This window comes from Vidua macroura, chromosome 3 (genome assembly GCF_024509145.1).
Source record: "Vidua macroura isolate BioBank_ID:100142 chromosome 3, ASM2450914v1, whole genome shotgun sequence".
In the NCBI taxonomy this organism is placed as follows: domain Eukaryota; kingdom Metazoa; phylum Chordata; class Aves; order Passeriformes; family Viduidae; genus Vidua; species Vidua macroura.
The window spans coordinates 28,317,415-28,333,829 of NC_071573.1; the positions used below are offsets into that span (position 1 = coordinate 28,317,415).

The following is a 16,415-nucleotide window of genomic DNA, read 5'->3' on the forward strand; positions in this document are numbered from 1 at the left end:
GTTTTCAGTTTCCCTGCAGAGGTATGTGGGAGGAGACAAGCGGCAAGACACTGACTAGTATGATGTGGAATGATGCGGTTTAAAGGTTTATCCGGAGAACTGGCAGCTAGTCTTAATTGAATACCAAGTGCCGGGCTGTTTGCAAGTTCCTGTTTTAATAGCCTGGAGGGGTGATCTTGCTAATGGTCCCCTCCCAGCTGCAGCCCTCTTCCCAGCCCCGAGCTGCTTATCTCTTGCATCTGGGCTTGAAAGGAGATCTTAGGGAATTTATGGAGCGGGGATCTGACACAATTGGGTTCTCTCTGGCCATTTAAAGCAATACAAAGAGTGTGGACTGGGCAAGGAAGAGGAGTACCCCCTACTAAGACATACAGAAGAGGAATTAGAGTCTCTGAAATGGAAGAAGCAACCTGTAGGAAAGATGTTCTGTTCAAAGCTTTTTTTTTCTTCTAGTAAATAAATTTGTAAACTAAATGCTGGAGTCCCTCTTGCACAGCTGAAAATACCCAATGAGTGCCTAAAAATAGCACTTGCTGTGCAACTGATTTCATCTTTGAAGGCAAGGCATTTTAGAATTAATGCAGTTCAATTAATTGAGTGCTTAATAGGAAGAAGGGGAGCAGTTGGACAAATTTAAGCTGCAAATTTTGGATGACAAACAGAGAAACTATTCAAAGTTTCTAAAATTTTTCTGTTTAGAAGAAGAATATATTAATTCCTTTAAGGATGGTTTCTAAAGTCTTCGTTGTTTTTGTGCTTTTTACTGCAACTCCATTGTAGGAGTATGTTGTTTTAATAGACATAGCAAATGTAAACTATTAAACTCAGAGTTCAAGCCTTTTAATGTTTGGGAATATTGCAATTTCAGGATTTTAAGTTTAAACATGATTAAAAGAGGCAGATGAGAAACTCATTTACAATCCTTTTGGATTTTTAATATTATGAAAGCTCAGGATTGTTTAGACTTGGTGTATTGTGTTGTCTGGTTCTATAAATGCTTTCTGTGTAATTAAATCTTTTTTTATTTATTTAATTGATGAAAAATATACCTTAGAATAGTGAAACTCAACTGTAATCTCATGAGGAGGGATCTGCTTTTTTTACTTTGTGGTACATAATTGTTGTGGTACATAATTCTCCCATTTATTATTTGACCCACTGCTGAGTTTAAAAGTCACTCATACAGACAGAGACCTGCAGCAGTCATTTGAATGGTGCATCTGATTCTCTTGTCAAAATCTGTGTGCTGGCTTATTTCTCTTAGTATTGATGTAGTTGCAATGATTTAATTCTGTCATGAGAAGATAATAATCAGTCCTTTTTAAAAACCGTTGATATGAAATACTTTTAGAAGCTTCTGTATTCAAATATTTCAATTAAAAATTGGACAGTCAGATACTCTGGAGACAGATAATGTGTGTCTGTGAGAAATATCTGGCAGGAGAAACAAATATTGTGTCTTTATGTCCTATTGATTTCCAGAAAATATGGTCTGTAATTTGTGCTAAGTAGTCACTTTTTTGACAGTTGCTGGCTATTAAGGGGACGCATTAATACAGTAAGTAGTTCTTAAAAATATAATTCAGAAAATATTGCCTTTTTTCCTGAGTTCAGTGTTTCACAAATATTATCTGTCTAACCTTTTGTATTTAACTGGCTTTAAAAAATCATGAGGCCTCATAATTTTGAGGCCATGTTAGTGTTTCTTTTGTGAGTGAAACAAAGTGCCGTTACAAGAATAAATAAGTGGAATCAGAGTAAACCCAGTTGCTTAGGTATGATAAAAGGAAGAGTTGCTTTTCTTGTGCACACACAGAAGGTGACAACAGCAGCACCTTTAGGCTCTTCCATAAGCAGTATGTGAGGGAAAGGTTTTTGTGGAAAAAGCTGTCAACCATAAACTTATTTTTGGATGGGCTTGAGGAACTAGTGCGTCTACTTGCTTGCATACCTCCCTTGTTCTACATACAGCAAATTGGGAGTTCTCAGTCAGTGTCTAAAACCAGGTTTCTTGTCAATTCAAGATGACTTTATGGGATCCACAGAGCAGAAAGTAAAGCTCAAAGTCTGAAATAAAAAAATACCTTTAGGGGCAAATACAAAAGGAGATGGTTATGCCTAACTCAGGTTTACTTCTAGATGCCTAGGAACCTTGTAGAAATTGATTTCACCAAGTTCAGTGTGAAATGCATTGAATTTTTATATTTGAAAATCTAGTAAATCAGCAGCAAAATAAATGATAACTTCAAAATATTGGCTAGGATCTTGGTTCAACTATAAGATGATGGCTATTTCAGTGCATTTTTCAGAAGGAATGCATGGAACAAAAGATATAACAAGTAAATTTAGGAGTTCTATTTGTGGAAGCTGCAATAGAACACCAAACATAACAGGTATGATGGTGCTAACCCAGTAAGACTCACCTTTATCGTCAGATTAGAAAAAAAAAATGTTGCTGAGATTTGATTCATTTCAGCTGAAAATGGATATTAAAAATAGGTCAGATTTTCAGATGAGATGAATCTCAACAAATAATAAAATTCCTTGTTATATATGCTCAAATATATTTTGTTCTCAAATGGGCTTTCTGTTGGTTGCACTTTTGACTTTAACGTGATTTTTTTTTTCTATAATGCCTTCTAAAAGTAGGAGCTGTTTCTTGAGGGTTAGCCAATTTAAATATGGTAATCCCTTGTCAGATTTGAAGATTTTTTTGTTATTAAGCTCATACAGTAAATTTTGCATATTTAACTGTCAAATGCTTGATTATCACAAACAGTAAAATACACTTTACAAATTGTTCATGTCAAATTTTAATAGGATTATAATATCCTTTACATCACTTTTGCCAATCTCACTTCTAGGGAGCTGAGTTATTGATTTTTGTGCTAGACAATTAAAAGCACGTTGATAGAATTTTATCAGTTTTATTAGAAATTAAACAAAACACATGTAAATGGCCTCTTGATGCCTGTTTTCAGGAAAGAATTTGCTTCGACCTAATCATGCATTTGCAAGGAAAATCTATCGTTTAGGGCTGTGGCCACATGTACTACAGAAGCTCAATTAGGTATTTGAAGCTTTGCATAAACCATAGTGTTTTATGAAGTGTTTACAGTGATGTTATTTGAAAATACTTGTTGCCTTCTAGTCCAATTTGTTGCGGTATTAAGTGCATGTATAATTTTGATCAAACAGACCAAATGTGGTCATGGAGGTTTCAGAGCTTCAGTTCTCTGATCACTCACAACTTCCAAGTTAGCAGTCGAGGATAAGATAGAAGAGTTGGAAGTAGTGCTGTTTATCAATTAGATTTTACAGAAGATGCTCAAAAGTTGAGGTGAGTAATGTGGGTTGTCCTGCTTGGGGATAGTTGGAGTGGGTTTTTTCTGTTATTGTTTGTTTTCATGTTCATTGGTTGCCCTGAATCATAAAAGTAGATCTGCCTTTTTAAGTTTGATTTATGCTTGAGGTCAGTTGAAATTTCGGTCTTTGTGAAAAAAGAGCCATGATACCCTGCTGTCTTTAACTCCTTGAGGAGTCAGGCTTCCGTTATTAGTGTTCTGTTTGTTATGAACTCCTATTTCTCTACAAGTTGAAGGGAATGGTTAAAGTGGCCCTCTGGTTGCAGTGCAGCATGAATGGTGTATGCTGTGTGTTGGCATGGCAGGTTGTGCAGGATTGCTGTCAGAAAGATATTGTTGCTAATAATAGCTGTAGAACCTTGGCTAAAATTGTTCAAATACTAAATGAGTTCTGTCAGGTAGTCGGCCTTATGAAGGGTAGAGTTATTTATCGTGTGCTGTGTATGTGCTTATTATCCCCATGAGCACCCCAATCACTTTTCAAGCAGCAACGTCTTAGTGTTTAATTGAGTACAAATACTTTGCTGGTATTTTCTACCTCAGTAACTTCACCTAAAAGGACTCATTGTAAGTTCAGATGGTTGTTTCTCTGCTGTTTTATTGCAAGTCTGATTTTTCTTCTAAGTTTATTCTGTAGAAGATGAAAAAGGAAATAGCAGATGCAGATAAAATGTGGGTTTTTTTACATTTTAATAAGTCAAAATACATTTCATCTTAAACAAAAAGTTCTTCTCTAAATTGTTTTGTTTATATTTATTCACACAAAAAGGTTTTTTTTTTCTATAGAATGCTTAAGTAAGAGGGAATTTGCATATTTAAGATTAGGGGTTTTTTTAAAAACAACCAGCACAACCCAAAATTGCAGAACCACAGATTTAATTTTAATTCAGTCAGGGTTTGGTTTTGGTGTCTTTTTTTTTTGTTTGGTTTGTTTTGGGTTTTGTTTTGGTTTTGGGTTCTTTTTGAGGATGCAATGTCTCAGCATTTTAGTATCCCTTTTTCACCAGCACTTATTTTAAATACTATTAATATTCATATGTAGTATTCTACTGTTCTTTTATTTACACTCAGAATCATTTTCACCATGCTTTCCTTTTCCTGAAAAGTCTGTTACATCATGTGTTATTTCAGGAACTTCAGCAAAACTGAAAACAGTTTTGCAGGGTTTTGAGAAAGAGGCAGCCTCATTTGTTCCTTCCTTCCGGCACTGGGCATGTCCATAAACCAGCCATCCTTGATGCTGCTTTATGTAGAAGTTGGTCATTAATGTGTGGTTGCAGTTCAGTTTATTCTGAGCTCAAGTGTAATTCTTTCTGTTAATTTCTGGGAATTTAGAACATGATGAATTAAAGCTCTGAGTATTTTGTGAGTGCTTGTCTTTTGATTGTCAGTGATTAAATTATAAGTACTGTAAAGCTGAACACTGAGAGAACTTTAAGGTCATAGGAGGCAGTTCTATTTTGAAAGGGATTTTTCAAGTGCAGAATGATTAAATCTTTTTATAAATTCAAGCTCTAGAGGATAAGTGGAAATGGGACTATGCATGTTTTATTGGCTTTAAAAATGCCCAATAGCAGTTTAAATGCTTGTAGACAAGTAACAGGCCTTTATCATATGATATATTTCATTTATAGTCTCTATACATAGCCTGGCTTTCATTTCTAGTCCCTATACATGTCTTACATTCATGTTATACATTCATGATTTTTTACCATGAGGTTTGTGTAAACATATAACTCCTAATCTGAATATACCTTTGTCAGGCAAACTAAGGCACAGGGGAGATTGTTTTGGAATTGAAAGGTAAACAAATAATTTTTCTTTTGCCTACGCTTTTCATTTAAGCTTTCTCAAGTTATTTTGATCAGAGAAGTTATCTGCACGTAACTCCATCATATTTTTTGAAGAGCTTAGTGTAAGTTTTTGAACTTTCCTTCTGAATTTCTTTATCTGTACTGGTGAGAACTGCAAATCATAAAAAAAAAATTAAATAAAAATGAGTAATAAGAATTTTATGCGGGATGAATATGCTGACTGTTTCAGTCAGGAACTAATGTACTTTTCATCCAAGGAGAAAGCTCAGATTTTACATTAGAGAGACAGGTTTAATGTCTGGAACTTTGTTCATATGCAGTACAAGAAAATTCAATGTGATTCTATTTTTCTCCTGTGGAAGTTAGAGAAAATGTTTGCAGTCTGTCTAAAGAGCAGCATGAGAATGTGATTAATGAACTGAAACTTCATTTTCAGTGATTAGTTGCCTATTTTTACAACAATGGTGCACAAAGAGCATGTGAAACTATGTTTAAAAAACCATTTAGGATTACCTGCAGGTAATATACTCCCAAAGAGTTCTGGCAACAACCTGCTAAATGCTTTATCTGCTAAATCCATATTTCAGTGAAAGAAATTTCATTGTGTTGCATGCTGAACTCATCTAGGGGAGGATAAGAACCAATAAATACCTGTCTTCCTCATCCTTGCAATGTTAACTGAGAAATATTCCTGTTCCACAAGTACAAAACTAAAACACAGAGATGAAGGCACTGGACTGACTTCTTATATATGTGCTAAGCATTAAGAATATGAGCCTTTACAAATGCCTTCACATTTATCTGCTTAGGTGTCTGGTGAGTCTGAGGAATTGACACACACATCAAAACTGGCTCATTTCATGAGGTTGTATGAATTAATGAATTTGCTTACTTGGAGGAACTCTGTGGTTGAAACTCTTGGTATGGTGTCCAGTTCTGTCCATGGATAGATCTACTGCCTTACTAAGACCAAACCCCACAGCTACAGATTTTCTGTCCCATGGAATTAAGGATCCAGCAGCTGGCACTGCTGTTTTGCATATCCTGAAAGCTGGATTCATTCATAAAGCTGAGCACTCCAGGTGTTTAGTTTGCATGTTGGAATTGAATTCACAGCTGAATTACTTTTTGAGAAGGAGAATAAAAAGGTTTTTTAAAAAATAGTGCAAATTTGCAAAATACAAAAATAAAACTTTATACATCAGAGGTGTCTTTAAAATCAGATACCTCATCAATGGTTTTTCATTAAAAATTAAATTTCTATTGTTTCATTTTCAACCATTTAAAAAATAAAACCTAACTTATAGATTCATATTTCAGTTTCTTAATAATATATTATATTGCAGTATTGTTATGTTTAAATTAAAAGAATTTCACTCTAAGAAGCTGTTCAGAGTTTATATTGAAAGTTGTTTTCTTTTAGTTGGATACAAAAAGAACATAGAATCATGCTGAATGTGATTCAGCATGATGTACTAGTTATCTTTGGGGTATTCATCTGCAGGAAGTGAAATCTAAAAGACTAAGTAGATTTTTAATTTCTTGTAGCTCATTTTAAATACATTTGTTTTGTACATTTTTTCTTCCTTTTTTTTTAGAGGGACACATCATGCTTTCATTTGTCTAAAATGACTGACTGAAATACAAATTTCTTTTTAGAGAAAAATCTTACTTTTTACTAGAAGACATCCATGAGAAATAAGGAGTTCAATGATTGATGAAGAGTAAACTAGATGTATTTCTGACCATCTACTGATGTTTTCCAATAAAATTAGTCATCAGGGTTAGACAGGCTGTAATAAAATTATAAGCAGTGACTAGAATAAGTTGGATATACTGGTATGGTATATCAGTTATTCAAAAAAAAATTGCCTGGTACTTCTCAGAAGCTGTAATTGGTATGCTGCTGGTGGTAAGGGGAGGTGACACTTAAAACTGAACTCAGATGCACTGAAAATGGTGAAAGTAAAACTCCCCCATTCCTTTGTGAGTTGGGTTTTACAACATAACAAATTAATACTACGACAACTTTATCATCTGTTCAGTTTGAATGTCTTAGACTTTGGTGTCAAATTCAACAATGTAGAAGATAAATGTTGATGTGCTAAGAGAGAAATTGTATCTTAAAGTGGTTTGCTAAGTTAAAAATCCTGTAGGATGTGGTACAGGCATGATCAGCTAAGGATTGACAGCTCAAATAGAACATAAAGGGTATTGATAATCATTATTTTGAAAGACCTGTTTATCTTATGTGATCTTCCTATACTGATGCTTTCAGCACAGGCAAAGGAATTTAACAAAATACTTATTCCTGAAATGAACTTTTCTAAGGTTTCTACAGTACTGCTTGACTGCCTCCATGGTTTGGTCTGCTTAAGTTACTTTCCCTGTTTAAGTGATTATATCCTGCCATGTAAGCGGAAAATCAGGAATTAAGTAACTCTTTAAAGTGCAGCTTGGCAGACTCCACCCATTTTCTGGAAACCTCTGTCTACTATTGTTGTAGTAATATTTAATATTGCAATTATTAGATGGGTTTAGATTATTGTGATTATTGTGATAATATAGACATTCCATTGCTTGTGTCCTTATTATATCTACTGCCATTACAAAATGCTGCTTAGCAATATTTCAGATTCACCTTTATCAAGAGTTACAACACTTTATAGTAGCAATTGTTTAATGTCCTCTAGTTGAAGTAAGATCTGTAGTATTGCAATTTTTTTTAATTCATTTTGCAAACTTGATTCAGAAGAGTGACATGTTTTGTTTGAATACTGGTGCTATGTTGGTATAATGTTTGTACTTCTTTGTGAGAAGTATAATCTACCTGAGTAATGTTTGATCCCCAGACTATGATGTCCTGAAATGGTTAACTAACACTAAAGGTATTTAAAAACTAAATATTAACAGATTGAAATGAAGTGCTCAGAGAATATTTATAAGATGTAGAACATCACCCACAATGTGTCTGTCACAGATGGAAGAAATGAATGTATTGACAGGTGTGCAATCGATAGAATAAGTTTATAGATCTAAAATTCTTTCCAAGATGCCAGAATTTAACAGTTTGTCTTCAGTATTGGATGTGAATTAGCTTGAACAGAAGCTGAAGTCCCATTAGGCAGCCAATGCTTTATTGCTGGTATATTGGAAGAAAGTAATTTACTCTGTTTTTCTGAGAATGTGACTGTGAAATTTGTTCCTGAAACATTAGTCAGACAGCATGGTGCAGTTCTAACTTGTGTGTTTGCTAGGGATAAATATATACCACATTTTAATTTCTTTCCAGAATCAATCTGCTAGAAGTCATCGTATATGATGTGATTTCAGAAGAGCTAGTGCTTGGTTTGCAGTCTGCTTCCAGTCTCTTAAGTGTACAGGTTATTTCATGTCTTGATGATACTGTGCATGCTTAGACTGGCTGTTTTCATTAAGTCATAAGAAACAGCACAGACGAAAATGATCTTCTGTGTGATCAGAGAGGTATCTACACAGCCTAGATTTCATAGGGAGTAGAATGGCTGGATCTGACAACAGGTTTTCATTCTTGTAGTAAATTGTAGAAGTCAGACAAGTACTGGCAACCAGCTAAACATTAGTGGTTTTTACATGTTGGCTGAGGGAAGAACACACTCCTATTCTAAAACAGCAGGGAAAGACAGTGATTCTGACTTGACTGTTGTCATCTCTTGTGGCCACAAATGTGTTGGCTGCATCCCACAGGAAAATTTTCTTGTACTGGTAGCAAAAGTGGTGCTTCCTCCATCAGCCTCTGAAACGTTTCTTATTTTACAGATAAAGTTATTGGTGTAGTAGGCAAGACAAGATCAAGTCTGTCTTATGAATGTGAATCCTTGTACCAAATTCAAACTTCACTGTTCTTCCATGCAGTACAAATGTCATACTCTGGTAACAATGAATATAGGGCAAAATAAATTTTGGAAACCACCTCCACTGTTTCAGCCATGTGCATGTAGACAAATTGTTCTGTTCACATAAATGAAGTTGGGAAATGATGATGCAGTATATAGTAACTTTCTTGTTTTTAACATTACAGATAATGTAGTGGCTGACGAGGATGAAAATGCTTAAATACAGTAGACAGCATTTTTGCATTATGATTTATTTTTTGGGGCATAGAATACAAATTGGATAGAGTTTAATGGCTAAAGTTGATTAAGTGTAAAACTAATTTTAGTATGGCTTAAGTGCAACAGTAACTTTGATATACTAGACAAGCAATTTAAAGAAACCACTGGTTATTTAGGTTTTGGTTTCAACTTTATAATAACATTTTATTAAGGTTCATTTGTATTGCACCTCCTAAGAATGTCTCCTTAAATTGAAATGCTGATGTTAAGGGAAGGTATTTATTTTGGTGATGCTGCATTATGGAATTTAACTGGATAACTGCTGATGATTGTTAAGTACTCCGTGTATGTGTATATATTTAAAAATGTACAATGTCTCTTTTAAACATCGTGCAAGAACTACACAAAGGAGAACATTGTGAGTAATAAGTGTTTTGTCCTCTCTACCTTTTGACAGGAGAATTAGATGACAGAGAACAGGCAAAGCTGGAAGTAAAAGTATGGGATCCAGATAGCCCCCTTACTGACCGTCAGATTGACCAGTTTTTAGTTGTAGCACGGTAAGATTAAAATCCTCTCATAAAAAGTACTTTTCCTTTTTCTACTGACTATTTATGCCCCTATATCGTCTTACTCATCTTGTTTGCCATTTTGTGAGCCCTTCTCTTTCCCACAGTTAGCTAAAAGAGAAAATCAGACCATGACCCTTTGTATATTTATTGAAGCTTATTGTATTTACCAATAGAGGAGACAGAAAAAGAAAGTAAGCTTTGGAATAATGATACACTCCCTTTATTTCAGATTATAGTAGAATTTGATACTTTGAATGTAGCTATCAGTTTGCTTTCCCCTCAAAGTAAATTATTTCAGTGCTAATAATAATAATAATACAATCTTGTGTTTTACAGTACTTGGAATTTCATGGTGTAAAATAGAGGTTAAGAGTAGAAATAAAGAAAATGTTAACAAATTAAATGGGCGCAGAACTTGCCACATACACACATAAGCTGAATAATTATTTTGGCTGAATATTGAAATAAAGTTTTGAAGTCATGTATTTCATTAGTGAAAAAAATCAAGTCAGCTCAATTTTATAAATTAACATGATTATGCAGATTTATGAAAACAACATCAAAGTGCTTTGAATTAATAAATACTTATAGAAATTATTTCTCTACTTAAAAAAAAAAAAAACTTCAAAATTTTGTAGGTTTCTTACTAAAGGCCAATTCTACATTCATAGGACACAGCAGGTTTTGTCTTTCCTCTAATTCATAGTTACAAAGGTACCGTTCTAATGATAGCCGAGAACACAGTTCACATATGGATTTTATCCTGAAAAAAATCCATCTCCTGTATTTTCTGTAACCTGCTTGCAGAGTGTAATCTCAAATCTTCTTAGCCAAATAATCCTTTTACGTGGTTCTAGTTTTCGGGATTTTTTTCTTTCTCCCTTTTGAAAAAAACATTTCTGGAAGGAAAAAAGAAAAAAAGTTGTTCTATATTTTCCAGCTTATGTGTATAGTGGTATGGGATGCTGATTTACTCATTTACAGTTCATATGCTGATCCACTTGCTTTTTTTCCTTATTCTCCCACTTGGAATGTTGTATCCTTTCTATAAAGTACTAAAAGGTTTTGTTGTTTTTTTTTTTTTTTTTACCTGCTCTTGATGAATTTTCAAGCAAGACAGAGATGTTTAGGTTTTAACAGGTGTTCAGAAAGTCACAGGGTCTGGTAGATGTTCCATAGAAACTAGGAATCTGAACTGCTTTTTCACCAGCAATATAATACCTGGAGATGTATGGCCAGATTATTATGGTGTGCCCTAAAGAAACATCTGCATGAAGACTCTGAATTTTGGAAGAGTTCATTCGTTGCTTTTAAATTCTTGTACTCGCTATTTCTCAGCCACTCTGGGGAGCTGAAGTAGTATTCTGTGGAGCCAAAAATGTTCCAGAGGAATGTAGCAATAAGCAGCCTGCTGGGAAGTAACAGAGAATAATTAAATACATAAAGAAGAATATCCTTCTCTCCTCCTGTTATTTAAGACATCTTTTGCAATGCTATGCCCTGACCAAGACTGCATTTATTTTAAAGTCAATACGTTTCTGTAAAGATGGTTTCTGTTACAGTGGATCATGGCTGATTAGTTGTTACTATCCAAGGTCTTGTGGTACTTGGATGGCCATCTGTAATCAGGTATTACTCAGGTGCAGCTTTATGGATGTTCTTGCACAGAGCTCCATTCATCTTTAGAAGCTGCTTTTCAGCTGACAGAAATGGTTTCCAAGCTCCTATATACTTGTTTTCACAGGATGCTCTAAGTGGCTTCTGAGGCAGATTTTAATGAATTTCTGGAGAAACAGTTCTGTGATGATTTGGTGGCAGCTTCCAATTCAGCGTGTTGTGTGGTTACAGGATTTATACTGGGCCATTATACAGGACCATTAAAAGCTTCTTGAGAAACAGTGGAGAGCTGGTATTATGATGTGGTGAACAGTGCTTACAGAGAGCTCTGCTGCAGCCTAACTGTGGTTCACTAGACGTTGACTGTGCCCGCTGGATTTGAAAAGAATGATCTTTCTCTGGTTATGTTTAGTTCTGCAAATTTGAAAATATGACAAGAATATTTTATTCTTAAATACTTTCCCAGGTGTGATTTTCATTGAGTATGTGTATGCTATTGTGTTTCATATTTTAAAAGAATTTTCAAATGATCCTTTTCAGATGCTGTGTTGAAGGAATTGAGTATTTATTATCTTTTTTTTTCCAGTCTGATCTGGTTGAAATAAGAGTTGCTTTTGTCCTTAAATGCTTTAGCTTTTTTAATCTCACAAACAGCTTTGTTGTTTTTTGAGAAGTTGTTTGAATACTCTTTTTATTTGTGTTGACCATTTACAAGTATATTTATATTTTTACCTTGTACATGTAGCTTTCCCTTTCTTACAGGGTTTATTTACTGTCTCAGGAATGAGAGGCCTTTTTCTCTAGGTTTATATGCCTGGTCAGTCTGGGCCTCTCACTGAGCCCTACTATTCAATAATTTCCTGGGTAGAAAGGAAGAAGAATATGCCTATCCTGTGCAGAAATTAGAGGTAACAGTGCCAAAAAAAAATGGTGGAAATTTGGAAAAAAGGATCCATAAACTTGGCCTCCCCAAGTAGTCTTGCCTGATACACAAATCTTGAAAGTACCTTATTTCTGCTACTGAAGCATAATTTGGGTAAAGACTCTTGTTTGAACTAGCAAAAGCATCTGTTAGGAGAAGCTTGAGGCCTCAGACTAATGTATTCTGGGTTTTAGTTGTCTTTTGGGTAATGTTTGTGCTGTGATAATGAAAAGTCTAACAGCATTTTCTACCACATTCAAATAAGATACAACTGCACCAGCCAGTTTTCCTTCTGTCCTATAAATTGGCCATGTTCTGTGTCTGCCAGTTTCAAAGGACAGGAGTTTGAGAAGATGCAACAGCCATTTAGATCTGCCCACATTAGTAAATAGTTCAGTATAGTAGAAATGGATTTGTAGGATTGAAATATTTGGTGCTGAGGGCCTAGTGTCCACAGTGCACATTTTGAGCAGATTTTTTTTTTAGTCATAATTCTAATCAAGTCCTGTGGACTAAATATCTATGAGTGTGTGGAACTACTTCTAACAGGAACCCAGTTTGTATGCTATGAGATACTTTTTTTTTTGTTGTTGGTTAAAATGAAGTAGATTAAAATGCTGTGGACAGCATTACTAATTTGAACCGATTAAAATACACTCTGTTTTCTCCAGTCATCAGTCTCTTATAATTTCTAATATACAAGGAGTACTTCATTTCATTGCCAGATCTTATGTTTTTTTTCTACTTTTGTCACAAGTTGCACTTTGTTAGGAAATAGAAGCATTCCTATTTTCTGTGTAACATAATAGTCCTGTCTTTTTTTGGTATTTCAGAGTAAAAAAATATCCTTCCCAGTCTCAAATGCAATAGGAGGTGTGGGACAGATGCTGAGAGCTGAAGAAATGACCCCTTTTTTTTTGTTTGTTTTTTAAAATTTTCTTTCAATCTGCTAATTTGGTCTACAATTCATTGCATGATACATTTTTGGTACATTCCAGTTCCATTTATATGCTTTATGATTCAGTGAAACCATTAAGAATGTAACATCTAACTACATTATCAACATAGTCTTCTGGAAGGAATATATTTCTAAATGAAGCTATTTTACAGACATTTGTGGTCCCAGCTTATTCCCAACTAAACCAGAGTTTTGAAATCTAATTAAAATAGCCTTGAAACATTGCATCTCTACCTTAAATTTTTTTACTTTGATTTCTATGACATTATAATGGCATTATGTACCTCTATCTGACATATTTATCTTCATTTGAATGCCTGCTTATTTTTTGATGTAAAACCATAGAAGAATGGAAAATTACTTGTTAGTCATGTTAAATTAGAGCTTGATCCTTCCTGTGTTGTTCCCACTTTTCCACTTGCTTCAGGACATTGATTATATTAATTTTCTGTTGGCTTCTATGTTATAAGTGCTCACAGTATGTTGGTGTATTTGGACATGTTCTATGATTGTTATATTAATTTATCTTACAGTGGGGAAGGGAACACAATGCAGCTTCAACTGGCAAGGTGTCTTTCGTTATACAGAGGAAAAGAATGCATTCATTAACTGAGAACCATGAGTAAAAACATTTACAGGTGTGATCAAAAAGTAGTGCTCTGTTCTTGTGAAATAATTCATTGTAGTCAGTGGCAGTAGACCAAAATTCCCAAAGCTCATAAATGAAAATAAATACATAAAAGACATTGGTTTGTAGTCTTCAGTTTTACAATGCTTCTGGATTCTTTGGAGGTGCTGAGAAGTAAAAGGAATTGAAGTTCATTAAAGAGGTAATTAAATTTAATGGCATAATTGCAACATAAAATTATGCAGCAAAAATGGTGAAAAATCTCAATGCCAATGCTGCGCTCACAAAACTGGATGTTTCCTAGCAAGGTGAATTACAGCATCTTATGGTAGGCAGATGGTTTGGAAGTAAAAAGGAAAAATATGTTCACATCAAGTATACCAGTCATATCAAAAATCCTGTGTTTCTGCCTGTCATGCCTGGCTAGTATATGTTTAATCCTTTGTGCATTTTGTATTACTGTACTTCTTGACCCAAATTCATTTAAGGAAAACTAATTCAGACTTGGAGCTGAATTTCTCTTTGTATTTTTTGTAATGACCCTTGGTCTATTTCAGTATAAAGAATAAATTTCCATAGCAGAGTTTTCATGGACCTGCTTTTAGGGGGCTGTACATCTCTTCCTCTGTGACTGTGAAATTGCAGGATGGCATAGAGATGATGCCTGAAATAACATCCTGTGAATTAAACTACTTTTATCTATCGGATTCTATTTCTGTTGAATAAGAAAGATTTCACATATGTTTCATTTCTATTCACAGAGCAATGAAAGTGAAGGTTGATTGTATTATACATTTATATATCATGCCACACTTTAACTTTGAGAGTCTTTAAGCAAAAGAATAGTGGCAGGTGACTTTTCATGTTTCTCATGCCATCTCCCTTTGTGCTGTAAATACCTCAAGTGATAAAATGAAGCATGACACTGTACAGGCAGTTGCTTAGAAATGCAAAGAAAACATCTTTTTTAGCAGCATCATTTTACTTTGACTATATTCTGCAAGTCAGACTTTTACTACTCAGAACCAAAAAAAAAACCATCTTCAGTGAAGACACAAGCAAGCAACAAAACAGTAAATGAAAACAGAAAATACACATGAGATTTTTACTACTCAGTTCTGGTTTTTTTTTTCCTTCTTTCTAATATTTTAAGTATTACAATATTCTCTTAAAGAACAGTCAGATATTAATTTGCTGGTTTTTAAATTGAGGCCAGTGTAAGAGGTCATTTTTTTTAGGACCGTTTCCAATTTAGTGTGAAGAGGAACATTGGAGTAAAGACAAGGAATACAAAAGGTTTCCTTTCTTAATATGTAGAAAACCACCAAAGATCACTTAATTGTTTTCCTCAAAAATATTAGCTCATAGGTGAGGCATAGGCATTCATTAGTTTGCAAGTATCTGTGGAGAATTGGGGTTTTGCAGATTCATGTATGCACAGATGAGGCTCACTTCCAACAGCTTTGTCCAGAGTATACCCACTACTTGTGAAGCAGACAAGCACTATAAAAAAAAAAGTGAATAGTTTTGAAATAAACATCCTCAGATATAGAAGGATATATGTCTCAGCTGGATTTTCAATACAAGGTAGAAGGAAATTGAGAGTTACTTGCCTGCATCCAGAACTTTCTGGATCTGATTTGATGGTGGACTGCTGTTGCTACTGGGAGAAGCAGAGGCTATTTTTATTCTGACGTGTAATTGCAGTGGTTCCAGATTTTCTTTGGCAAAAAATAGCCCTTTTCAGAACTAGTTACTGATGAGCCACCAAACCTTTTGAAGCTTGTTAGGACAACAGTCTCTTGTGTTTGCTGCTTCTTAATTTCTTTGACTACTACTGTTTAATCTTATGCAAAAATTTGAATAATTATTTCCTTTAATGTCTTAGACTTGAGCTATGAGTAATTTGGAGCAATGCATTTTCTGTGTTCAAAATCTAATCTGAAATTTTGCCTAAATGTAGGGCACACAGACATAGCAAGTGCAGTGATCTCTCAAGTTTTTTGGACATAGACATTGTTGAGTTTTGCTGAATTTGTGGATTTATTCCATAATCTTAGATCCTGGTACTGGACTATATGCATTTGTTTTGTTTGTATGGTTGTCATCTGCAATCTGTTATAAAGCTTCTTGGTTCTGTTCTTTAAGATAATTAAACCAAGGAAAACCAAATTAAAGTAACACTGGATCGTTTGGTCTAACCCTTAAAGCTGTTATAGCTGCTTGCTAATGCAGGCTGTGCAAAGAGTGATCTCCTTGCTGGTAATAGCAATTGTTTGTCTTGTCCATCTCTCTGCCACCTGTGTAATTCACCGTCTGTGTGACTTTTGGCTTTAGCTTATTTTGGAAAATGTGGGGAGTGTTGGTTTCTGTTTGAAGTCCAAGTATTTTAATTACACATTGAAACATGCATAAGTAGCTTGCTGAGCACATCTTTTTGGGTTG

General features: G+C 34.6%; 1 protein-coding gene across 3 annotated transcripts in view; it reads left to right on the forward strand.

The window, feature by feature from the left end:
* Positions 1-16,415, forward strand: part of MTA3 (metastasis associated 1 family member 3) — a 133,179-nt gene that overhangs the window by 44,447 nt on the left and 72,317 nt on the right. For all 3 annotated transcript variants that reach the window (XM_053974511.1, XM_053974512.1, XM_053974510.1), the window contains exon 7: positions 9,731-9,833. In XM_053974511.1, the coding sequence (XP_053830486.1) occupies positions 9,731-9,833 (103 nt within the window). The remainder of the gene's footprint in view (positions 1-9,730; positions 9,834-16,415) is intronic.